Source organism: Galleria mellonella, unplaced genomic scaffold (genome assembly GCF_026898425.1).
Source record: "Galleria mellonella isolate WM207_F2 unplaced genomic scaffold, CSIRO_AGI_GalMel_v1 utg158, whole genome shotgun sequence".
Taxonomy (NCBI): domain Eukaryota; kingdom Metazoa; phylum Arthropoda; class Insecta; order Lepidoptera; family Pyralidae; genus Galleria; species Galleria mellonella.
In genome coordinates, this window is record NW_026442003.1 from 1,487,268 (window position 1) to 1,514,822 (window position 27,555).

A 27,555-nucleotide genomic window follows, 5' to 3' on the forward strand; every position below is an offset into this window, starting at 1 on the left:
GTAACAATTGATAATGCAACTTTGTAGTGCGCGCGCATTTATGGAATTGGCCAATCCCGATTAGTTTTCCAAGAAAAAGGCTTGGGATACATACCCAAATTGCCCTAATCTTTCGATAAATTGGCTCTAGGCTTTATTCTAACAGCGATAAAGTTCATAATTGTACTGACGAGGAGTTGAAGACTTGTAAATCCAATTTGCTGGTAGAGTAGACAGCTGAAACATTAATGCAAGTGATTGCTATTGATAAGTATAAAAATTCAAGCTTAGGATTTAAGATTATCTTTAGGAAAGTGGTAAACCCTAACGTCAATAGAGGGAAGGATTGTTACTAACGGGGACTAGTGGCCTCATTGCCAGCATTTTTTCAATCTATCTATCCTATTTAAGAGTTGCGCTCTTGTCGGTGGAGCTCTTGCCACTCACTACGATTTGCAGCGAGTCCCTTCACCTCTTGATACGACACGACACCAACTCCTTCCTTGATCTGCCTGATGTAACTATGTCTCGGTCTCCCTCTCCCCCTCCTTTCTTACCTTCTATTATAATGTTCATAAGTTCGTCGTGTCGTATCAAGTGTCCCAACATTTTCATTTTTTTAATAGATGATAAAAAAAATGGCCAGCGTATACCGTTAGCGTAGGCGGAGCACCAGTGAGAGATTATAGGTGAGAATGAAAAGGCAGCCCATCGCCCATCTGGAATTCAGCACGTATTCCAGAAGTGACCACGTGAAGATTGACCTGACACGGTATATAATAATAATAATAAATCTTTATTTGGAACAAAAACATTGGTTACAATATTATTGAAAAACGATGATATCCGCAGAAGTATAAAACTGTGTCGCGAATATCAACGCCCTCCTCCTCATTGCAGGATTCCAAAACAGACATTTAAAACGTATGGTAGCTAGTTACATCAACGAAGACATTTTGCCATATCTAGCAACCAACTACAATAAAACAAACTATATTTCCAATGGGACTGGTAATCAGCATTACTAACAATCCCTTTCCCCCTAAAAAGGCAGGTCAGTTAGCCCATCGTGATGAATACACCGAAATTCAGCACGGTGATTTCCATGGAGACCACGGGGAGGTCGACTTGATAGAGTGGCAATAGTCCGCATTATTGGGGGGAAAGGGATTCTTAGCAATGAAGTTTGCCAGCCCCATTGCTAGCAATATGCCTTATTAGACCGACCTCCACGTGGTTCCCCCTGGAAACCATCGGGAACAATTCTTGTTGTATTCGTCATGATGGGCTAACTGGCCTGCTTCATCCTCACCTATTATCCTTCACTGGTGTCCCGCCAGTGTATACCGATAGTGCGGGTGGGGTTACCATTCCATTATCACTCATTAAAAAAAAAGTTCGCATTACTAACAATCCCTTCCCCCCGGACTAAGGTGTTATGTCTCTATACCCTGTAAATTCACTATCAAATCCCACCCTTCAAACCGAAACACAGCCATGCAAACACAACTGCTTCACGGTAGAAACACGAATGGGACAGAGGTGCCCAAGCAAATCACATTTGTACGTCTCTTTCTGGTACATTTAACAGCGTACAATTTTACGGTCGTACAGAAAAAAAGGTTAAGATGACCTCCAAAAAGTTTTTTTTTTAGATGGGTGAAAATAGTATGGTAACCTCACCTGCGCTAACGAGATACGCTGGCGAAGCAGTTCTGTTGTGTTGAAGTCCGGAAGTGTTCTGAGGAATTGTTCGTACCCGCTGCTGAACTTCGCCACTGTACACCTGCCACAGACAAAAACTCCATCCCAACCATCTGGACGAATGGCGGTCCTCCACCGTGCGTTTTTCAAGGCACTTTCTTCCACGCACAATCACGCCTTGGAATCAACTTCCAGCAGCAGTATTTCCGAACCGATACGACATTATAACCTTCAAGAAAAGAGCATATTCCTTTTTAAAGGGCTGACAGCACACCTGCAATGATCCGGTATTGATCATAGGGTGTATATCAAAAAAAGGAGGAATTTTAAATGTATCTATAAGTTGTCTTCGCCATATACTACTCAATTCTCTTTAATCCAGTTACAACCCATTATTTAAAAGAACATTTTATGTTTCTTGGAGAGAGCAATTCTTATTCTTTACGTAGTACTGACAACCTCCAACTCATAATTCCTACCCATTCTTCCTCTTTCTACTCCAAATCCTTTTCCGTGCGAGCAGTTCGTTTGTGGAACTCACTCCCTACCTCTATACGGTGCGCTCAATCGTTGCCCATTTTTAAAAACTTAGTTAAAGCCCACTACCTATCCTTATAATCACTTAGTCCTACGTATTTCCAGTTTTGTGTGTTATATATATGTGTATTAGTATGGTATATTTGTATGTATTTATGCGTATATATGTATATGTATGTATATATATTTATATGTGTATGTGTATGTATATATATGTATATGTTTGGTTGTATGTGTTTATTTATGTATGTATATGTATATGACTATGCTGTCACAGATATTATTATTTACAAATCTATCTTTCTTAACGCGCCACCTACCTATTTATGCTTTAATTCTTTCCACCCAAAGGTTGTCTGGAAGAGATTGCTTAGCAATAAGACCGCCTTTTGTACTACACTATACGTATTGAAAATTGTTTTAACAAATCATGTTATGTTGGTGCAATAAAGTGTTAAATAAATAAAAATAAAAATAAATACTTTCGGCATAGAATATGCCACCCCTTCCTTCCCCGTGGGTATCGTAAGAAGCGACTACGGTAATTTAATAGTCAAGGAATGGGCAGCAGCGTTCCTACTTTATTATTTAACACATAGTTTTGCCTCTCGACTCGGTTCAAAGACGGACTATGAAAATTGTTGATGATGCCAAACTCACAGGCGGTATCGTGCCCTTTAGCGTAAGGCGAGACTTTGCCTCCTTTTGTGTGTTCTACCACTTGTATAACGGATTGTGCTCCGAGGAATTGTTCAATATGATGCCCACGGCCACTTTCTATCATCGTACGGCTCGCCATCGACAGGGAGTTCACCCTCGTACCCTACAGCCTAAATGGTCGCGTACAACGCGGTTTCAGAGATGTTTCCTCCCACGAACACTCAGGTTATGGAATGAGCACCCTGCCGAGGTTTTCCCAAGAGACTACAGCATGGGGTTCTTCAAAAGAGGGGTAAAGAGGTTTCTTCAGGGTCGGCAACGCACGCGTAATACCTTTGATATTGCAGGTGTTCATAGGCTACGGTAATGGCTTACCATCAGGTGGGCGGCATGCTTGTTTGTCACCTCAGTGGTATAAAAAAAATACCCACAGCCACCTTTTATCATCGCACTACTCGCTATCGACAGGGAATCCATCCTCAGACGCTTGAAGCTAAATGGTCGCGTACAGTGCGTTTTCAGAGAAATTTTCAGTTGCAAACGCTCAGGCTGTGGAATGAGCTCCTTGGTTGACAGGAAGCTAATTCCAGGGGAAAGATTCCTTTGAAACTGCCCTGTACATAACCATTTAGGTTCAAGAGTGTAAGGAAATAAAACATGTTTATCAATAATAAATAGATACTCTTTATTGTTTCCTCCATAAAATTACAATAGTAAACTTATTATAAATACAAACAATTACAAGAAATGATCACAGTGAGAAAACAATGGGCTCATGGAAAGTGGTAACCGTCGCCTATAGACATGAGCAATACCATGGACATAACAAAGTATACTGTTTCGCCCATGATATCCCCGATGCGTTGCCATTCCCGAGGACTCAGGTGTTATTCCTCTGTACCCAGTAAATTCACGCTATATCCCACCCTTCAAACCGAAACACAGCCATGCAAATACAACTGCTTCACGGTAGAAACACGAATGGAATAGAGGTGCCTAAGCAAACGACTTGTACAAAGTCTTCCTCTAGTTTTACTTATATTTACGTAAAACAGCAAAGAAATTATTAACCCTGGTCTCTGCGAACATGCCTGACGCATGACGCTATTACGGAGACCAGCAGATCATACCCAAAGAGTTCCCAAAACCATCTTTCTTATCTGTGACGATGCTGCAAGGGCTTACAGCTCGCACTCAGTGAGTCGAGGCGTGCAGTCAGATTCGTCTTTGGATTACAGCCGCTCAACACTAAGGATCACAATTGATCCCGAAACTAGTCGAGCTTTTTCGATCTAATTACAGGTAAGTTAAACCAGTTATTGAATTAACCCTTCTTTGCATAATGGTGGAAATTCCCATCATAACATTGAACGCCCAAAAATTATATAAAAGGACAGTTCATTTTAAAATGATCATGTATGGATGCCTTTTTAGTGTCCGTTACAGAAAAAAAAACATAGCTGTCAAATTTATTTCTTTAACCATTTTTCCTTTAATAATAATATATATATATATATATATATATATATATATATATATATATATATATATATATATATATATATATATATAAACGCCAAAGTCATTACATCGCCATGGCAGGAGCATCTCTCAGAACTTAAATTAATAAACAGGAAAATTAGGATCCACGTGCTTCGACCAAGCGTGCAGACCGCCAGTCAAGTCCGTTATCTTACTTCTGTGTTCATCTTCTATTGCTTCTAGAACCTTCTTGGCGACTATTTGCGAGTCGTTCCCTCTTCTACAAATGAAGGTCACTGGAAATAAATTATACATTTAGTGGCGATAACGTATACTTCGTTTATGTACAGGCTTTATCCCATGGCTTCGCCTACATTAATCAATATGTAAAGAGTTATTAAACTTTCAGATAATGAAACACCCACCAGATATTTTTTATGTGGGGAAAGGATTGTTAATAATGCTTACTACCAGTCCCATTTCTGGGGGGAAAGGGATTGTTAGTAATGGAGACTGAGGCTCCCATTGCTAGCAATATACCCAACCAGGTCGCCCTCCTCGCGGTTCTCCCTGAAAACTATCATGGTTAATTCCAGATGAATTCATCATGATGGGCTAACTGGCCTGTTTTCATTCTCATCGATCACCCTTCACTGGTGCTCCGCCAGCGTATCCCGTTAGCGCAGGCGGAATTACCATACCATTTTCACCCATCAAAAAAAATGTCCCATTCCTAGCAATATATCAAGGTCGACTTCCACGCAATCTCCCATGTAAACCATCGTACTGAATCCCAGGTGCAGTCATCACGATGCACCAACTGACCTGCTTGATCCTCACCTACCATCACTCACTAGTGTTTGGGTTATTTAAAAAAAAAAATTGCGATCGCTATCAAAATGGGTTGTCACCGGGGGGAAAGGGATTGTTAGTAATGGAGACTGAGGATCCCATTGCAAGCAATATACCCAACCAGGTTCACCTCCTCGCGGTTCCCCCTGGAAACTATCACGGTTAATTCCTGATGAATTCATCATGATGAGGTAACTGGCCTGTTTTCATTCTCATCTATCACCCTTCGTACCTACCCTACCCACCCTTACCATACCATTTTCACCCATCAAAAAAAAATGGGTTACCACCAATCTTCAGGATTAGACCATTTATAGGGCCGAAAATAAAGTTTAAAAATTATATAATATATATTGAACGTTTTCAATAGTACTGTTTGTTTGTAACACATTGGATGATGTTCGCCATATGATATCCGAATGTACGAAATACAAAACACAAAGGCAAGTATTGATACAGAAATATAGTCCCAACAGACAGGAGATTGGCTTATTTTCAAATATACTCGCAGAGCCACATTCCGGAATGGCGTAATCTTTAATTACTATATTTTTGTATCAATAATTCCCTTTATGAAAATAGACTACTGAGATATAATGTATTATCTATTTATGTATCAATGTTTTAAGTATGTGACGTATTTTATAAAATTAGGGTACGATAAGGCTGACATACCCTTATAGGACAAAAGCCTCTAAATAAAAAAGATATAAAAAAAAATAGTACTGTTTAATTTTGCGTTTCCTTCACTTGTATTACATTTGTGCAAACATTAGGGGCTGTTAAATTACTATTTAAGTGTTTAATTATGTAATAAAAATAAAGTCTATTTGTACATTTATTATAATTATTATGACAAGATATCAAACCTTCACTATTACAATTCCTGATTCGCTCCAAAAGCTGCTCGAAGCGCGCTCCATGCAGGTTGTCTATGGGACAGTTGACAGCGCCATCTATCCGACACATATTGAACTCGGGCTCACTTCTCACATCCACCAACAGATGGCGTCGTTTCGAGTTTAAATCTGCGTTGACTTTTCCCGCCAATTGATCGGGTAGAATTCGACTATCCGGTGGCAATATGTGAAGATTTAGATCCTGGAATAAGGAAAATATTTACCTATGGCTGCATGGCTGTGTTTAGGCTTGAAGCGGAGCATTATTATCACAATAAAAGCCATTAACTGTCCACTATTGAACATAGGCCAGGTAAATCCTTGAATTCGTCATAATGAGCTAACTAACCTGCTTTCATCCTCACCTATCATCTCCCACTGGTACCACGCCAGCGTATACCGACAGTGCAGGCGGAGTTACCATTCCATTGTTACCATTAAAAAAACACCTTTATACATATATATATATATATATATATATATATATATATATATATATATATATATATATATATAAAGAATGACAAGGGGTTTTTCAGTTTACCCGTAAACTGAAAAACCCCTTGTAGATGTTGGTTAATTAGGTAAATACCAAGGAGGAAAAATAAAAATATTTAATAAAAAATAATAATTTATTTTTCATAATTTACTTAAATTACTGTAACAGTCGAATTACAAAGTTGTAGGCACGCACACACTTGTATACACAAACTGAAGGCCAATTGCCTACTAATGTAAGAAACACAAAACATTTGAAATATTTACAGAGGCTCGACATCTGACATAATGAAAAAATTGCTTAAATAAACAAAGGCACAATTATATTGCTATATTTATTATTATTTATTTGTTACAAGTTATATATTAATGACTAATACTACGTAATAAATATGTCGAGTTAATAAGGCAAAAATTAATTTGAAAATATAAAACAAAAGTGGACTTAAAATTGGTCCTTGAGGTACCACCACTTTTTGTGCAGCAACAATTGCCGCTCAGTAGTAGACGGTGACAGCGTGTAATTTCATTTAATTTGTATTCAACGGTAAAACAAATCGCACAACAGTTTGCAATAAACTGGAGCTTATTACGATGGGTGTAACGCAAGGATCAATATTGGGTCCACTTTTAAATTTATATAATTTAAAATTTACAAAAATTTCACAAAATTTGAGAACCTACCTCTTTTTCAAGTCGAATTATTACATGCCAATAATTGTACAATTAATTCGTAAAGGTCATAATTCATCAGCTTAATTAACAATCCAAGAAATATTAATTCAGTGGACGATATTTAGGCGTCAACAAGTAAATCTCTCAATTAAGCTCTCAAATCAAATTTTCTATACTACTTGGAATGCCAAAAAAACTGATGGCCAAACAATGAATGGGCATGAACAGAACCATAGACATTATACAATAAAATGTACATTTAAACACAGCAAATTTTCAATATTTTTCAATACATATTTATATTTCAGTTTTTTTCAAAGGTTGACTGGGAATATAATACTAGAAAACTTTATGGTTCCAACATAGAATAAGCCAACCGTTCCTTTTCCGTCGGTTATGACACCGACGATTAAGACGAGGATTACGACGAGGGGGAGGGTTGGGCAATAGCGTCTTTCTTAAAACATCTCTAAAGTCTAGCTGTGTTTGCCAATTCACCTGCTAAGCGTGGCAAAACTACTGGGAAAACCCCCCAAAGGGGAGACTTGTGATCAGCATCGGACAGTTATAAGCTGATAATGATGATGACAATATTAAATCAACCTTTTGTACCAAACATATTTCTGAAACGTGATCAATAAAGAATAGATAAATGCAATATCTCGGCACCTCTTATGCATTATCACTATTAAAGGCTAAAGTGCTGTCTCTATATTCAGTAATTTCTCTGTCATAGCTCACTCTTCAAATGAAACCACATCTATAGAAGCACAGCCATTGTGTGCGCCAGAAGCACTACAACATTGACCAAAAAATCAATTCTGTACCAAGTCTTTTCGACATACCATATAATTCACCACTGGGCATTATAATAATAATTAATACTAACATTTTGATTTTCCAATTCGTTCTTTTGTAAATTCTGATATCCCAAGCTTGGTAAAACATTATGTTGGGCTACAAGATCACAGACGTCTGTATCATTTTTGGGCTTGAATATTCTAACGTTTTTTTTGAGTACCACTTTTGAAAACGTTTTCCTCGACGCTGGAGCTATGTTTTTCGCTTTCATGTCTTTAGTATATTTATTATACAATTGATGTTGACTTTTAACATCTAAACATACATACATTATGTTACAACCTGAGTTTAGACAGTATTGACACTTTGTTGGCTCTTTGGGCAAGTTGTCTATATAGGAATCTACATTTAACGATTTAACTGGTTTCTTTGGCGATTTGGGTTTGTCTTCTTTTATTAGCCAACACCTGACCATGGCTTCTTTAATACCTAATGTGTTCAAAAACATCAGTCTACAAACAGGCTGTCTTTCGTCCTTATTGTACAAGTGGTAGAGTTTAGAATCTCCTTTTCTGGATACTTCTCCTTTGTGTTTTAATCTTCTCCGTTTTGGTGGTACACTGTCGACTAGTCCTCTAACGTAATTCTTCTTCCCTTTCCAGTCTAGAGAGTTCCAGAAGTAGCTGAAGATCTCCTGTCTCTGATCTTCTGTGAAATGTGAGCAGAATCTGGCTGTACCTTTGGCACAGAACTCTGAGGTGCACGCGGGACCTATTCGCCTTTCAGATTTGGGTACATCTTGTATCCACTTCTTGGTATCTGCGAATTTCGTAACTCGAAATCCATAGTAACTCTGTCCCGTCATCCTCTTCTCTTTCTCTTGTTTCCGTCGCTCCGATTTGAGGCGAGCCTCTTGTTTTTTCTGTAAGAAAAATTCTAGATAGTGAACAGGAATAACTTTCGATATATGCGTGCCTAATATCCTTCTTAAACCGGAAATGCCATCACAAGCGACTAAGGGCATCTTTAAATGGGTGTCACGTGTCAGAGAGAGAAAGAGAGATATATATATAAATAGAGAAAGCGCACAAAAGAGATATATATATATATAAAGAGAGAGAGAGAACGAGAGAGAGATAAACTTTATTGTGATACTCCTTTAGTCATTAACGTTAAAAACATTATTTTCCAGGGAAAGGAGGTCTGGTCTCTCATAAAAGCTGTACTCTTAAACTTATTTTACTCATAACTGGATGCTTCAGTCGTTAGGAGACTGGGGTGATAACGGATGCGACCTCCCATTTAATACGTCTATAACTTTCATAATCATGATTCGTTTTTACCACTTAGCACCTTAACGGCTTAACTATTCACTATAAAATTACGTATACATTTATATGGGATTAAGAAGGATATAAGCTACTTTTTATCTCGGTCAGTGAACATATCCGGTCACGAGGACCAAATCGTAAACCTGTATGTCTTTCAATACCGCGAATGTCACAGTTACTTGGATCGATATGACAGAAATTTTATTTTAAACAAAAATAATACAAATTCAACTTACCTTGAGTACAACATTCGCAGTTTTGAAGGTCACAGTAATACACTAAATGTATAATCAAAATGGGGCGTTTTCATCACGTGCAAATTCAAATTCAGTGGACCTTTTAAATGCGCTTTCAGCTTAAAGTACCCCAGAAAAGCCTATGGCCCCGAAATATAGAAGGGAACATTTATAAAATATTTAATATCCCCAAAAACTATGTCCCCAAAAGCCGATGCCCAAGAAATGTAGCAGGGAGCATTTTATAAAATATTTAATGTCCCCAAAAATCTACGTCCCCAAAAGCCAATGCCCCAAAAAAGCCCAAAAGCCCCCGAAATGTAAAAGGCGGCATTTTATAAAATGTTTAATATTCCTAAAAGTCTATGTGCCCAAAAGCCGATGCCCAAGAAATGTAGAAGGGAGCACTTTATAAAATATTTAATGTCCCAAAAGTCGATGCCCCCAAAGACCGATATGTCCCCGAAATGTAGTTAACGCTTCCACTTTCTTATCCATATCCCATATTCTATATATATTTATTTGAGTTGCATTTAAATTTCATTTGCAAAATTTTAACTGATTAAGCATAACCACTCGCCGTGTGGTCCCGGCATAGAATGGGCCACCCCTTCGTTTACCGTGGGTGTCGTAAGAGGCGATTAAGGAGGGCGAGGGATGGGCAGCAGCGTCCCTCTTAAAACATCTCTAAAGCCTAACTGCGTTTACAAATCCGCCTGCCGAGCGTGACAACTACTAGCAAAAACCCCCCAAGGGGCCTCCCCCTATGTTCAGCAGTGGACAGTTAAAGGCATATATAATGATAATAATGATGTATTATGTAAGTTTAAAATCAAATTTGTGTATCGTTCGGTCCCAAAATTTCGGAAAACATTTCATGGTAAACCCTCTAATTCATACAAGACAGTAAGTCGTATCATGGTCTTGTAAGCCTTCCCCTTTTAAGGGTTCGTCTGTTAAGTTTGTTGGGAATGCATAAATCAATCAAACATCAATCAATTGATTGAACCTGTTACTAATTCCGTTTGGAGAGTGCGATAAAAACAACAAAACTTAATTACAGGCGACGGTTACCACTTTCCATCAGGTGGGCAGTCAGCTTGTTTGCCATTCTAAGTTGTGTAAAAAAAAAAAATTGGCCACGAAATTAATAAAAATATTTTTTATTTAGATAACCTTAATCATAAATATATTTGAAGTCATTTTTAAATGACTTCAAAAAGAAGGAGGCTCTAAATTTTAATTGTATTGTTTTTTTATGTTTCCTACCTCAGAACTCCGTCAGTTCAAAACAAAAATTTGGAAAATTCTTTTTTGTATCTAAAAATATACACTAACTGACTGGTCCCATAGAAATCTTATCAAAATCTTTTTTTTTTTTATATATACAACTTAGAATGGCAAACAAGCTGACGGCCCACCTGATGGAAAGTGGTAACCGTCGCCTATACACATGAGCAGTGTCATGGACATAACAGAGTATACTGTTTCACCCATGATACCCCCCATGCATTACCATTCCTGAGGACTCAGGTGTTATTCCTCTGTACCCTGTAAATTCACGCCATATCCCACCCTTCAAACCGAAACACAGCCATGCAAACACGACTGCTTCACGGTTGAAACACGAATGGGACAGAGGTGTCTATACATACCTTCTCTTTAGCCTGCGCCTTGCAGAATGCTTCGTAGTCCACCAGTTGTGATATGGTAGCATTCTCTGAACACACAGCACATTGCGGGTTACGGGCTCGAAGTTTAACTGCGGACATTAACAAGAAATACTTATTATTGGAGGGAAACTTGTAATTGTTGATAAGGTATATTGATGGAGACTGGCCTCCATGATGATGAGATGTTTTAAGAGGAACTCTACTGCTCATCTCTCGCCCTCCCTTATAGCCCTTATAGATATTATAGATAGCGTAGGCGGGGTTACCATTCCATTATCATCTATCAACCCCCCCCCCCCCCCCCCCCGAGAGGCTTATGTTCAGCAGTGGACAATAAAAGCCTGATATGGATATGATATATATATATAATATTAACATGGAAAATTGGATAACCTCTGGTAGTGATAATGGTGGTCAGTCTTCAAGTGTTGGCAGTCGCACACATACTAACGGTGGCGGAATTAAACAAAATAACTCTAATCAAGTAACCAATGATATGGATTCCCGCAAGATAACACCTAGTACAGTAAAACTGCAAATTATCTAACCCTTTTTTGCATAATGGTGGAAATTTTCATCATAACATTTTTTTTTATACGACTTAGAATGGCAAACAAGCTGCAGCCCACCTAATGGAAAGTGGTAGTCGTCGTCTATACACATGAGCAGTACCATGGACATAACAGAGTATACTGTTTCGCCCATGATACCCCCCACGCGTTGCCATTCCTGAGGACTCAGGTGTTATCCTCTGTACCCAGTAAATTCACACAAACATTGAACGCCCAAAAAATTTATAAAAGAACAAGTTCACTTTAAGTTGATCGTGTCTGGATACCTTTTTAATGTCCATTGCAGAAAAAAAAAACATAGCTGTCATTTGATGTCACATTCATTTCTTTAACCATTTTTCCTTTAATTTTGAACATAAATTATATCACCTTGATTTATTTCACCAATAAAAAAACATGCAAAGAAGGGTTAAACTAGTCGATATTATTACTGATAACGTACCAGTTCTGAAGCTGCTGTCTTCACCGTCAAATAGCAGCATCCTCTCCACCAGCAGTTGTCCGTGTGTATGTCCCACTATATACTTTATCGCTTCCAACGCTTGGAGGCAGCCTGCAGAGAAAAATATTTATTTATTTATTTATGCAATTCAGAATGGCAAACAAGCTGACGGCACACATGATGGAAAGAGGTAACCGTCGCCTTTAGACATGAGCAGTACCGTGGACATAACAGAGTATACTGTTTCGCCCATGATACCCCCCACGCGTTGCCACTCCTGAGGTGTTATTCCTCTGTACCCTGTAAATTCACTGCCACATCCCACCCTTCAAACCGAAACACAACCATGCAAACTAAAATAAAATGTTGCTGCATATTACCCATCCCTACAAAAGAGACTTTTTTTAATGAAATGGTAACGGTATACGCTGACGGGGGACCAGTGAGGGATGAATGGGGGGAAAGGGATTGTTACTAATAGAGTTTGACAACTCTATCGCTAGTAATATGTCCTATTAGCTCGACCTCCACGTGGTCCGCCCTAGAAACCATCGTGGTTAATTCTTGTTGAATTTGTCACGATGGGCTAACTGACCTGCTTCATCCTCACCTATCATCCCTCACTGGTGCCCCGCCGGTGTATACCGATAGCGCGGGTGGGGTTACTATTTCATTATCACTCATTAAAAAAACATAATATATTGTCAGCAATGGGACTCCACATTACTAACAAACACTACCCCCCTGAGGGAGACCTTTTCCCAGCCTAACGCTGTGTTATTTTTTTATAACACAGAGGGCATGCGGCCCACCTGATGGTAAATGAACAGAGGCATTGCAGGTGTACTGTCGGCCTTTTAAAAAGGAATATGCTTATTTCTTGAAGGTTACGATGTCATATCAATTTGGAAATAATGCAGCTGGAAGTGGATTCCAAAGAGTGGTCGAATTGAGCATTTTTCAATATTTCCAAATGATTTAAAAAGAGCTGTCCATTTACAAACTGGTTACGTACCTATGAGCCCGGGCACTGGTCCCGCGACCCCGTTGGCCGAGCAGCTGCCGACCGCCTCCGGTGGTGGGGGGGAGGGGAACACGCAGCGGTAACACGGACCTATGTATGGTGCATCCTGGAAAGGATAAATAGAATCAACTTAAAAAAATATATATGACACTTATTGTTGAAAACTGCGATATGCGATGCAAATGCGGTTAAACTATATATATATATATATATATATATATATATATATATATATATATATATATATATATATATATATATATATATATATATATATATATATATATATATACACGGGAAAGGAAGGGGTGGCCTATTCTATACCGGGAGATACACAAATATTCGACTGGCTTGGTATAAATTACACAATATGATATTTCTTTCTTACCTTTTCATTTGTATTCTTCTCTGATCGATATCCATAGACAGTGAGTTGGCCTTCCATCTTTAATGCGCTGCCCGATATTAGTGGTTTCTGTAAATTTTTTTTATTAATTAATGAATGTATATTTATTTGAATAACCCACAACACTTAGAGACACTTTTACGCAACTTTGAATGGTAAAGAAACTGACGGCCCGCCTGATGGAAAGTGGAAGCCGTTACCTAAAGGCAAGTGCAGTACCATGCACATAACAGAGTGTACTGTTTCGCCCATGATACTCCCCATTTGTTGCCATTCCAGGGGATTGATATGTTATTCCTCTGTACCCTGTTAACTGACGCCATATCCCACCCTTCAAACCGAAACACAGCCATGCAAACACAACTGCTTCACGGTTGAAACACTAATGGGACAGAGGTACCCAATCAATTGACTTTTGTACAAAGTCTCCCTCTGGTGAAAACCTCCACGCATGGTTCCCCCTGGAAACCATTGTGGCTAATTCTAGTAAAATTCGTCAGGATGGGCTAACTGACCTGCTTTCATCCTCACCAATCATCCCTCACTGGTGCCCCGCCAGTGTATACCGATAGCGCAGACGGGGTTACCATACCATTATCACCCATTAAAAAAAACATGGTGGACGCTGCAAAAAGTAGTTAGATAGATAGATAGATAATTTATTTGCATTACTTACAGCACACAAATTACAACATATACAGATATACATAAAAAGCGAGGTAACATAAATGATTAAAAAAAATACATAAAGCCAAGTACAATTTTCCTTTTGTGCGTGTGCCATAGCAATACAAAATGGTCACAACTCAGTTTATTGCTTCGCCCTCAAAAGAGCAGTGCACTGATATTCTGTTGCGGCCAAAGGGGGTAGGGTAACAATGAAACAATACTACCAGATTATCCATACAGTAAACAGACAGATATGACAGTCTATCTAGCAGACAAATGGAACAGAGAGGTAACTTGCTGGAATGTCTAACTTTTGCCTCTCAATTAAGAATTTTTGTAAATTAATTTTGAAACTGGTAGTAGATAGTTACTTCAGGGAAGCAGTTCCAGTTGATGGTACCTTGGACATAACGCAGAGGTCGTTGAGCAAATACCTCGAGGGTACATTGTCGGTGCAGTCCAGGACTACGTCGTACCGGGACGCTATGTCCATAGCGTTGCTACTCGCCAACTGAACATTGTATGGAGTTATGGTGATCCTTGAGTTGATGCTGAAATTAACAAATAGGATTATATTTATTTATACTTTGTACATGGCAGACTTAATGCTAGAAGCATTCTCTCCCAGTCAACCATAGGCAAGTGTCAGAATACACGAATGCGGTACTAGTAATTATTGATATACTTACATACTAAAATTACATATATAAACGAATAGATATATATAAATAACAAATATACTTACACATATATGACATATACTATATTATACACGAAATTGAGAATAATATAATGTATTATTTTTTTTTTTTTGTTATTATTTTCACAATTTTCCTGTATCTCTTGATGCAAATAAAGATTTTATCCATCTGCCCTAGTCCTTACATTAGCAACGCATGTGGAGTACCTACTATGGTCGTCACAGTGTATCCTATGATGTGCATGACACTATTAAAATCCACAGGCGACACTTGAGGGCCCGAGCAATTTAATTTACTTTACTTACATGTATAAAGTATATATATTGTACATGAAGGTGAGAATAATACATATTCTCAACCAACTTAAAAAAAAGGTTCTAAGGTTGAGCGTTATTTTTTTTTTGTTTGTTACTTCATGGTATATATATATATATATATATATATATATATATATATATATATATACATACATATATATATATTCTTTGCAGCCAAGTTCGATTTCGTCATAAATAACAAAATTACATACCATATGTATATGTATATATATATATATATATATATATATATATATATATATATATATATATATATATATATATATATATATATATATATATATATATATATATATATATATATATATATATATATATATATATATATATATATATATATATATATATATATTATATATATTGCACTTGAACAAAAGTTACAGTAATTAGTTTAACAACTTGTTAGCAAGGGAGGGCTTATCCCTGAAAGGGATTTATTTATTTCTTCAAGTCACAATACACATTAATTTCACTTCCACATCCAACCATACACACCAAAACACATCCATGCAAGCACAACTGCTTAACAGAAACACCAGTGAGACAGAGGTGCCAGTACAAGCTACTTCAAAAGACTCTATGGTGATACCACCCACCTTCTCAAGGTCTGTGCAGCTGATTCAGCCTTGCTCATATGCTGATCACCTTCTCTGTGCAAGATCTGGCGATGTATGTTAGTAAGCTCCACTGCATCATAGTCCACTATGCCAATCTCACCTGCAATGTGTAGACACAGAAAAATGATAGAAAATGTTCAAAAACTCATCGCCATACCAGCCTTTAACTGTCCACTGGTGAACATTAGCCTCCCTAACTACTACTAACTATTACTAACAATTTCCCCCAAGCTTAATTGGGGTTGTCCACCTGCCTGCCAGGGGGGAAAGGGATTGTTAGTAATGGAGACTGAGAATCCCATTGCTAGCAATATACCCAACCAGGTTGACCTCTGGTGCTCCGCCAGCGTATCCCGTTAGCGCAGGCGGGGTTACCATACCATTTTCTCCCATAAAAAAAAAATCATTCATTCAAAAAAAGAAACAAAACACGAGATTACCAATGCCAGCGCCCGCGAGGTACATGGCAGCAGGACAGCCCAGGCCACCAGCTCCCACCACCAGCACCTTCGCGCTGCACAGTCTCGCCTGTCCAGCTACACCAATGTCCGGCAATAGAATCTGACGACTGTACCTAGAATTTTTTAAGCAACATACTTATAAACATGCCTTGCTTTCCCATAGATATCTTTTTTTAATGGACGATAATGGAATGGTAGGGGGAAAGGGATTGTTAGTAATGGAGACTGAGAATCCCATTGCTAGCAATATACCCAACCAGGTCGACCTCCTCGTGGTTCACCCTGGAAATTATCATGGTGAATTCCTGATGAATTCATCATGATGGGCTAACTGGCCTGTTTTCATTCTCATCAATCACCCTTCACTAGTGCTCCGCCAGCATATCCCGTTAGCGCAGGGTTACCATATCATTTTCACCCATAAATAAAAAAAAAAATATATATATATATATATATATATATATAAACATACCTCTCTACAGCCCATTTAGGTAGATTATCTCCATATTGTGTCTTTACAGCATTGTTGTAGGGTGTATATTGGGTTTCAAGCTCTATCTGTATGTTTGCTTGTTGCTGAAATATATATTTGATAGATTAATTATAAAAATGGTAATAAAATGCTAATAAAACAATATTAAAATAACTACACACACAGAGGGAGTCTTTGTACAAAAGTTGCTTTGCCACCTCTATCCCATTCGTGTTTCTACTGTGAAACAGTTGTTTGCATAGCTATGTTTTGGTTTAAATGGTGGGATATGGCAGTGAATTTACAGGGTATATAATACCCGAGTCCTCGGGAATTGCAACGCATGGAGGTATCATGGTTAAAACAATATACTCTGTTATGTCCACGATACTGCTCATGTTTATAGGCGACAGTTACTAATTTCCATCAGGTGGGCCGTCAGCCTGTTTACTATTCTAAGTTGCATAAAAAAAACCTTAATAATGTTGGGATCTAAAGAGATTGTTGGTAAACTACCAGTCCCATTGCTAGTGCTCTTTTAATAGATGATAATGGAATGGTAACCCTGCCTGCGCTAACGGTATACACTGACGGGGCACCAGTAAGGGATGATAGGTGAGGATAAAGCAGGTCAGTTAGCCCACCGTAACGAATCTAACAATAAATTAATCACAATGGTTTCCAGGGCTACCATGTCATTAGCGTCTATTAAATAAAAATACAGTCACGTGGAATAAACACAGCAAAGTGTAAACTGACGTTGTTATGGTGAAAATAACATAAAAGAACTAACCTTGAGATAGTATTGCTTACTAAATCAGAGAATCATGTGTAACGTACAAGTAAAATAAAGTAATCAAAGCATAAATATTACTACAGACCTGTGTATATTCTTTTTTTATTTCATACAATTCTTTCTCTTTATTGCTTAGTACTCTGCGAAGATCTATAATTTCTTTTTCTAATTTACTTATTCGATCCATATTTACAAGGTCAATTATATTTATATAAGTGATATTTTTATTATAATAATATTTTTTTTTTTTTTTTTAGTACGTTTGTTCCGTTTGGAACAGGCTAAGGTCGGAGACCATGCTGCCTAGTCTTCAAAAAGATAATTTGTCTGGAATTTTATTTTTCTAATGTCGCTTCAATTATTGTCATAATCTTCAATATTTCATTTGTCAAATCCGGTAAGTACATTTTCATAAATATCTTTTCTTGGGTTTTCTTAAACCAGTGGATTTATCAAATTAAAAATAAATAATTATAAAAAATCATTGTCTTGCAATTCAATAAAAGTATTCTTATAGCTCCTTGAATGTTGTAGTAATATAAGTGAAAATAGCTTTGAAACAAGAAGGAAATCTTAAGAGAAGCGGGATTGAGTGCGGGATATTTTCGGGTTTTTTGAAGATAATCCTAAGTTCGTCAAACATAATGTGTCTTTGAATGACAAATTCAGAGCAATCAAAAAAAAGGTGATGTAGAGATTGGGCTGTATTTGATTACACCATGTGCATGATGGGGAAGCGATCATGCCCATTCGGTGCAGGTGTTCGTTGAAATGTCCGTGGCCGATTCGTAATCTACAAATATTGGTGTAAAATTTTCTGTTTGTGTCCTTTCCTTTGCAGAACCACGGTTTTCCAATACGCCAATTAATTTTGCGGTACCATTTGCCTTTAGTCTGTAATATTTGAGTCCAATGCTCCTCCCATTTAGTTGTAACGATTTTATGTATTCCAATACTACAATCTGAATAACAAAGGGGTAAATCTTGAACACGAGCAGCACTTGAATTAATAATTTTAGCCAAAGTGTCTACTTGTTCATTCCCAAACACTCCAATATGTGAAGGGGTCCAGATGAAGATAATATCTTTTCCATATATAGTACAGAGATGATAATATTTATTACGAATTTCTTGAATTAAGTAGTTTGATGATGAAATGAATGTGTTATTTTTTAATGCCATAAGAACACTCATACTATCTGTAATTATAATCCATTTCGAATATAGTACCTGTTTTTCTATGTATTCTAATGCTAAAAATATAGCTTTTGCTTCTGCTGTGTAAATACTAGCCAAAGTTGAAATTTTATAACCGTGACCAAATCTATTTGACAAATCGTAAAAAGCCACTGAAGTGCTAAGTGCATTTTTGGAACCATCTGTATATATCTGCCTGTAGTCAATAAATTCTGATAAAGTCTCATACATATCGTGCTTTTCTTTTATGTCTTTACGTATAACAATTTTGATCTTACAGAACTTACTCTCATAAAGGCCATTATAACAAGGAAGTATCTTACTACTATAGATGTTATATTCATCTCGTAAATTCAAATCATTGACAATAGTTTTATTCAAAAACATAGAAATGGGGCAATTTAATAATTTGAGTATGAGTGGGTTATTGGAAACTGAAAAAACTTTGAAGAGAAATTTGAGTTTTAGGTATTCGAAACGAAGAAGGATAGGAGGCAAATTACATTCTACTTGCATTGAGATAATTGGAGAAGTATACATAGCACCTAAAATAAGTCTTAAATTCATATTTTGAATTTTTTCGAGTTTTTCTACTAATTTATGTTCTGAGGCATAACAAAAGAAAGCGTAATCAAAATTACTTCTAACAAGAGATTTGTAAAGTAAAAGGATAATTTTAGGATCAGCTCCCCAGTTACGACCAATTACAGATCTTATTATATTAGTGGCTCTTAAAGCACGATCTACTAAGCAATCAACGTATAGATCCCATTTTAAATTTTGATGAAAAATTACCCCCAGAAATTTAACGCTACAGTCTGTTGGAAGAGTTTGATTATTATATATAATATTCATTAATGGAACATATTTATGAACTTGATGAAAAACAACTACTTTACTTTTGGTTAAACTAATATCGAGGGAAAGAAGAGAAAAATATTTCTCAAGTCTTTTTAATGACTCATTTAACACTAATTGCATATCAATAATATTCTTTCCTTTTATATAAATTAATAAATCATCGGCAAATTGCAAGTTGTTCACACTGTTTCCTAAAACTAAATTAAGTTTATAGATATATAAAATATATAGTAGCGGGCTTAAAATACCACCTTGACATACTCCTTTAGAGCTTAACCTAGGTCCTATTAATTTACTATTTACTTTAACATACACTTCTCTATTACTAAGAAAATTATAAATCCATTCGATAAGTTTCATTGGAAGAAATGAGGATAGAATCGAAGATAGAACTGTTAAATTTACATTGTTAAAAGCTCCTACGACATCTAAAAAAACAGATAGAACATATTCATCGTTATTCAAAGCAGTACTAAGGTCGACATAGAAGTTCGCTAAACTTTCGCGCGCTGAATATCCACGGCGAAAACCAAATTGATTCGATGGTAATATACTATTACTTTCAATAAAGAACTCTAAACGCTGTTTAATTAATTGTTCGAATAATTTGCCTGCACAGGACGTCAATGTTATAGGTCTATAGGAGTCGAAATTTGTAGGATCTTTACCGGGTTTAATTACTGGAATCAAACAATCCATTTTCCATTCTGGTGGGATAATACAGTCCTTCCATAAATCGTTAAAAATTTGTAAGAGTTTAGTAAGGTTTATTTTATTCAGCAATCGAAACATATTGTATGTTAAGCGATCAAGGCCACTAGCTGTATCTTTTCTAGATTTTACTGCACTGGATATTTCATCAATTGAGAATGGGTCAGTGAGAAATTTTGGGCATGAATTAACAGAATTAAACTGTTTGTCATCAAAAGGTGAGTGTACAAAATCAGGAGTATATTTGCGTAAAAAATCATTGACCCATGATATATCTTTAAAATGATTTTGACGATGTTTTGAATTTAGTTTTCTCATATTTTGCCAAACAGTGGAAATTGGTGTTAATCTATTAAATTTGGAACAAAATTCCTGCCACCCCTGTTGTCTTACTTGCTTAATTACTAACTTTTAACAGCTTGAACTCTTTTAAAATTTATGTAATTATCGAGAGTTGGATTTTGTTTAAACCTAAGGTAAGCCGCTTTACTATCATTGACAGCTGTCGCACACCTGTTATTCCACCAAGGTACTGCAATATGTTTGTGCCTCTTTGAAGTATTTGCACCGCTATTTGATAAGTTCCTACGTGGAACGGAACGTTCCACAGCTGTCAAAATAATGTTACAGAACCGAAAATGTAACCTAACGAAAAAAAGGCGGGAAACTCGAATAAGAACAAGCGGGTTTTTTAAATTTTTTTTATTAATTTATAAAAACTATCTCTATCAATTCTTATTATTGAATAAAATATTATATTTTCACTAAATTCAGTGACAGTAATATAATTAGCATTCATGGGGAAGCGCAGTTGTAGGAAAAGGAAAAAAAAAGATGACGATTCAGGTGATGTAGACCATGAACCTTGTAATGACAAGGATATATATTCGGAAGATACTTCTACTGACTCAGAATCTGAAATTGATAAGGCCGATAAGTATAAACCTTACTACGTCACAGATTATATTAGAAGATATCCCGAGGAATCCCCTGGGACAGAATTTGTTGTCTTTGTAGAATCCTCAGATAGTCAGAAAACCATTGGATCCAGAGACTTGCTCTCACTCTCCTCCTGTTTAAAACGTTTTAATAAAGGGGTAACTTATCTTAGATCTATAAATAAATTCAAAATCGGAGTATACTTTCAAAAGCCAGACTTAGCCAATGCTTTTTTAAATAATAAAACTTTTTTAAATGACTACCATTTTAAGGCCAGTATTCCTGCTTCTTCAACAGAAGTTACAGGCGTTATTAGAAATGTACCTACAAATATATCTAATAAAAAAATATATACTATGATATCGAGTTCTAAGAAAATTATTGCTATTAAAAGAATTTTAAGAAAAAATACCTTGACTCATGGATATGTGTTACAGCCAACTCTAACCGTGACAATTACTTTTGCTGCATCTGTATTACCTGAATATCTGGATATTGGAGGTTGGCGCCACAATGTCACTCCATATATACCACCAGTTAAACAATGCTACCGGTGCTTGAGGTATGGACATTTAGCTAAATTCTGTAAGAATTCTGAGTGTTGCAGCATCTGCAAAGGTGAGCATAATTATAAAACTTGTACAACTGGAATGGAAAACGCTATTTGTGTACACTGCAATGGAAATCACACAAGTGTATCACCGCAATGCCCTGTTAAACAAAAGAAAATTGCTGAAAATAGATCTAAATTCAGACCTGCTTCTTTTGGAGATATACTTAGCACTGAAATATTTCCTAAACTGGGTAACAAACCTAAAAAAAATGTAGACCTAATTTCAATTCTAAATTCTGATAACAAGAGTTTATCACTTTTAATAGAAAGCATAATCAAACTTATTTCACTACATAACACAAAGAACACATCTATTAACACTAAAAGTGTTTTGAATGTGTTATATGATACTTTTGGTAATAGACCTATTTCACAAAATTCAATCGAGACCAATTAACTATCATACAGTGGAACGCTCAGAGCCTACTGAGCAATCGACATATTTTTACACAATTTTTAAATGAACATCATATTCACATTGCTCTCATCTCAGAAACTTGGCTAAAACCACATTACAAATTAAAAATTAAAGATTATTGTATAGAACGAAATGATTGTGGTAATAACCACAATGGAGTAGCGATTATTATACATAATAGTATTAGATATAAAAAACTTCACTCTTTTTTCGACAATTCTTTGCAAACTATAGCTATTAGTATTGAAGTTAATAATTCTTGGTATTCAGTTGCCAGTATTTACTGTCCTACCAATAGTACACCTAGTTTTACTAAAGCCAAATTTAAGTTCTTTTTGGAGTCTCTTCCTAAACCCACTATCATATCTGGAGATTTAAATGCACATCATACTATGTGGGGTTGTACCTCCACTAATACAAGAGGTAAAGACATTCTTGATTGTTTAGATGAATGTAATTTGGTACTATTAAATGATAAGCAAGTTACTACTGTTGGCTCTCATATTTGGAGACCCAATGGCCTTGATTTAACTATGGTATCCCCATCCATATCATTAAAATGCGAGTGGTCGGTTCATGATGATCCGTTAGGAAGTTATCACCTGCCGACTTTTACTAAAATAAACACAAAGAACTCTTCATCAACTCCGTCAGGTGAACAACATGCTCCTATAGATGAAGTTAATAAACTTTTGTTAAATCGTATAAACCTACGTCTCGTTAATTGGGATCTTTATTCTGAAACTGTTAATCAATTACTTTTGGATTTCGAGTATGATGTCAATGAACCCTTAAACAATTACAATAGGTTCTGTAAAATTATTTTGACAGCTGTGGAACGTTCCGTTCCACGTAGGAACTTATCAAATAGCGGTGCAAATACTTCAAAGAGGCACAAACATATTGCAGTACCTTGGTGGAATAACAGGTGTGCGACAGCTGTCAATGATAGTAAAGCGGCTTACCTTAGGTTTAAACAAAATCCAACTCTCGATAATTACATAAATTTTAAAAGAGTTCAAGCTGTTAAAAAGTTAGTAATTAAGCAAGTAAGACAACAGGGGTGGCAGGAATTTTGTTCCAAATTTAATAGATTAACACCAATTTCCACTGTTTGGCAAAATATGAGAAAACTAAATTCAAAACATCGTCAAAATCATTTTAAAAATATATCATGGGTCAATGATTTTTTACGCAAATATACTCCTGATTTTGTACACTCACCTTTTGATGACAAACAGTTTAATTCTGTTAATTCATGCCCAATATTTCTCACTGACCCATTCTCAATTGATGAAATATCCAGTGCAGTAAAATCTAGAAAAGATACAGCTAGTGGCCTTGATCGCTTAACATACAATATGTTTCGATTGCTGAATAAAATAAACCTTACTAAACTCTTACAAATTTTTAACGATTTATGGAAGGACTGTATTATCCCACCAGAATGGAAAATGGATTGTTTGATTCCAGTAATTAAACCCGGTAAAGATCCTACAAATTTCGACTCCTATAGACCTATAACATTGACGTCCTGTGCAGGCAAATTATTCGAACAATTAATTAAACAGCGTTTAGAGTTCTTTATTGAAAGTAATAGTATATTACCATCGAATCAATTTGGTTTTCGCCGTGGATATTCAGCGCGCGAAAGTTTAGCGAACTTCTATGTCGACCTTAGTACTGCTTTGAATAACGATGAATATGTTCTATCTGTTTTTTTAGATGTCGTAGGAGCTTTTAACAATGTAAATTTAACAGTTCTATCTTCGATTCTATCCTCATTTCTTCCAATGAAACTTATCGAATGGATTTATAATTTTCTTAGTAATAGAGAAGTGTATGTTAAAGTAAATAGTAAATTAATAGGACCTAGGTTAAGCTCTAAAGGAGTATGTCAAGGTGGTATTTTAAGCCCGCTACTATATATTTTATATATCTATAAACTTAATTTAGTTTTAGGAAACAGTGTGAACAACTTGCAATTTGCCGATGATTTATTAATTTATATAAAAGGAAAGAATATTATTGATATGCAATTAGTGTTAAATGAGTCATTAAAAAGACTTGAGAAATATTTTTCTCTTCTTTCCCTCGATATTAGTTTAACCAAAAGTAAAGTAGTTGTTTTTCATCAAGTTCATAAATATGTTCCATTAATGAATATTATATATAATAATCAAACTCTTCCAACAGACTGTAGCGTTAAATTTCTGGGGGTAATTTTTCATCAAAATTTAAAATGGGATCTATACGTTGATTGCTTAGTAGATCGTGCTTTAAGAGCCACTAATATAATAAGATCTGTAATTGGTCGTAACTGGGGAGCTGATCCTAAAATTATCCTTTTACTTTACAAATCTCTTGTTAGAAGTAATTTTGATTACGCTTTCTTTTGTTATGCCTCAGAACATAAATTAGTAGAAAAACTCGAAAAAATTCAAAATATGAATTTAAGACTTATTTTAGGTGCTATGTATACTTCTCCAATTATCTCAATGCAAGTAGAATGTAATTTGCCTCCTATCCTTCTTCGTTTCGAATACCTAAAACTCAAATTTCTCTTCAAAGTTTTTTCAGTTTCCAATAACCCACTCATACTCAAATTATTAAATTGCCCCATTTCTATGTTTTTGAATAAAACTATTATCAATGATTTGAATTTACGAGATGAATATAACATCTATAGTAGTAAGATACTTCCTTGTTATAATGGCCTTTATGAGAGTAAGTTCTGTAAGATCAAAATTGTTATACATAAAGACATAAAAGAAAAGCACGATATGTATGAGACTTTATCAGAATTTATTGACTACAGGCAGATATATACAGATGGTTCCAAAAATGCACTTAGCACTTCAGTGGCTTTTTACGATTTGTCAAATAGATTTGGTCACGGTTATAAAATTTCAACTTTGGCTAGTATTTACACAGCAGAAGCAAAAGCTATATTTTTAGCATTAGAATACATAGAAAAACAGGTACTATATTCGAAATGGATTATAATTACAGATAGTATGAGTGTTCTTATGGCATTAAAAAATAACACATTCATTTCATCATCAAACTACTTAATTCAAGAAATTCGTAATAAATATTATCATCTCTGTACTATATATGGAAAAGATATTATCTTCATCTGGACCCCTTCACATATTGGAGTGTTTGGGAATGAACAAGTAGACACTTTGGCTAAAATTATTAATTCAAGTGCTGCTCGTGTTCAAGATTTACCCCTTTGTTATTCAGATTGTAGTATTGGAATACATAAAATCGTTACAACTAAATGGGAGGAGCATTGGACTCAAATATTACAGACTAAAGGCAAATGGTACCGCAAAATTAATTGGCGTATTGGAAAACCGTGGTTCTGCAAAGGAAAGGACACAAACAGAAAATTTTACACCAATATTTGTAGATTACGAATCGGCCACGGACATTTCAACGAACACCTGCACCGAATGGGCATGATCGCTTCCCCATCATGCACATGGTGTAACTCAAATACAGCCCAATCTCTACATCACCTTTTTTTTGATTGCTCTGAATTTGTCATTCAAAGACACATTATGTTTGACGAACTTAGGATTATCTTCAAAAAACCCGAAAATATCCCGCACTCAATCCCGCTTCTCTTAAGATTTCCTTCTTGTTTCAAAGCTATTTTCACTTATATTACTACAACATTCAAGGAGCTATAAGAATACTTTTATTGAATTGCAAGACAATGATTTTTTATAATTATTTATTTTTAATTTGATAAATCCACTGGTTTAAGAAAACTCAAGAAAAGATATTTATGAAAATGTACTTACCGGATTTGACAAATGAAATATTGAAGATTATGACAATAATTGAAGCGACATTAGAAAAATAAAATTCCAGACAAATTATCTTTTTGAAGACTAGGCAGCATGGTCTCCGACCTTAGCCTGTTCCAAACGGAACAAACGTACTAAAAAAAAAAAAAAAAAAATTTTACAGAACCTATTGTAATTGTTTAAGGGTTCATTGACATCATACTCGAAATCCAAAAGTAATCGATTAACAGTTTCAGAATAAAGATCCCAATTAACGAGACGTAGGTTTATACGATTTAACAAAAGTTTATAGCCTACTCACACATATTTATATCTACATAATTATTATATAAACATTATAAACACAAACACACATACATACATAATTTATATTTTATTATATATTTATTCTATAACTGACAAAAATGTCGTATCGGACGACACACCGCGTTGTGCATTGGAGATGTGCACAAAACCGGTTTTTAGCCGCCATGACAGGGCAACTGCGTGAGCGCTTACACTCTCACCGCGAGAGTCGAAATTCTACCGCCTTGTTTATAACTTGTGTCGCTCGATATCTCACTGCTTTCTAAATGTTAACATCGTGCTTATTAACTTTCATCTTTGTCTATCACTGTATCATCCTTCTTTCACTCCTTCTATCTATTGTGTTGTTGACTGTATTGTGTGTAATCTTCCTGTGCATTAAACCACTGTGCTAGCTACTTGTACTGCTTATTTTCATCGCTTGATAAACATCATCGTTACGCGGCTTATCAACGCAGCCATACTATAAACACGCATCCTTCACATCAACATCCATACTGGTGACCCTCCAAGGACACGAAATTCATCATGAGTGATAGCAGTGATTCAAATAAAACGTCGCAATTTCAAGATGGACATAGCGAAAAGGTGACCTTTCGTCGAACGCCCAAAGTGCGCGTTTCCACTGCACGACAAATGACGTCCGACATTTCAACGATAAATTTGAAAGTTCCCGTTTTTGCACCAGACGACCCGGAAATATGGTTTGCTCTTCTAGAAGGTCAGTTTAACTTGCATAATATCACAGATGACTCAGATAAATTTACATACGTAACTTCCAGTCTTGACGTACAGCATGCAAAAGCCGTGAAGGACATAATTTTAAATCCTCCGGCCAGTAAACGCTACGATAAAATTAAAACC

The 27,555-nt window shown here is 36.0% G+C and overlaps 1 protein-coding gene across 4 annotated transcripts in view; it reads right to left on the reverse strand.

Annotated features, from left to right (window-relative positions):
- Positions 1 to 4,433: 4,433 nt before the first annotated feature.
- Positions 4,434 to 27,555, reverse strand: part of LOC113514767 (adenylyltransferase and sulfurtransferase MOCS3) — a 29,521-nt gene continuing 6,399 nt past the window's right edge. The window contains exons 1-11 of one of the 4 annotated variants that reach the window (XM_052892367.1): positions 17,911 to 18,098; positions 17,030 to 17,133; positions 16,537 to 16,670; positions 16,076 to 16,196; positions 14,841 to 14,991; positions 13,754 to 13,840; positions 13,357 to 13,471; positions 12,342 to 12,452; positions 11,310 to 11,416; positions 6,084 to 6,315; positions 4,434 to 4,658 (exon numbers count right to left, since the gene is read on the reverse strand). In XM_052892367.1, coding sequence (XP_052748327.1) covers positions 4,504 to 4,658; positions 6,084 to 6,315; positions 11,310 to 11,416; positions 12,342 to 12,452; positions 13,357 to 13,471; positions 13,754 to 13,840; positions 14,841 to 14,991; positions 16,076 to 16,196; positions 16,537 to 16,670; positions 17,030 to 17,133; positions 17,911 to 18,012 — 1,419 coding nt within the window. In that variant the 5' untranslated portion in view covers positions 18,013 to 18,098 and the 3' untranslated portion in view covers positions 4,434 to 4,503. Of the gene's footprint in view, positions 4,659 to 6,083; positions 6,316 to 6,726; positions 9,010 to 11,309; positions 11,417 to 12,341; positions 12,453 to 13,356; positions 13,472 to 13,753; positions 13,841 to 14,840; positions 14,992 to 16,075; positions 16,197 to 16,536; positions 16,671 to 17,029; positions 17,134 to 17,822; positions 17,883 to 17,910; positions 18,147 to 27,555 lie in introns of those variants that run through there. The other 3 variants (XM_052892365.1, XM_052892364.1, XM_052892366.1) reach the window with 3 other exon arrangements.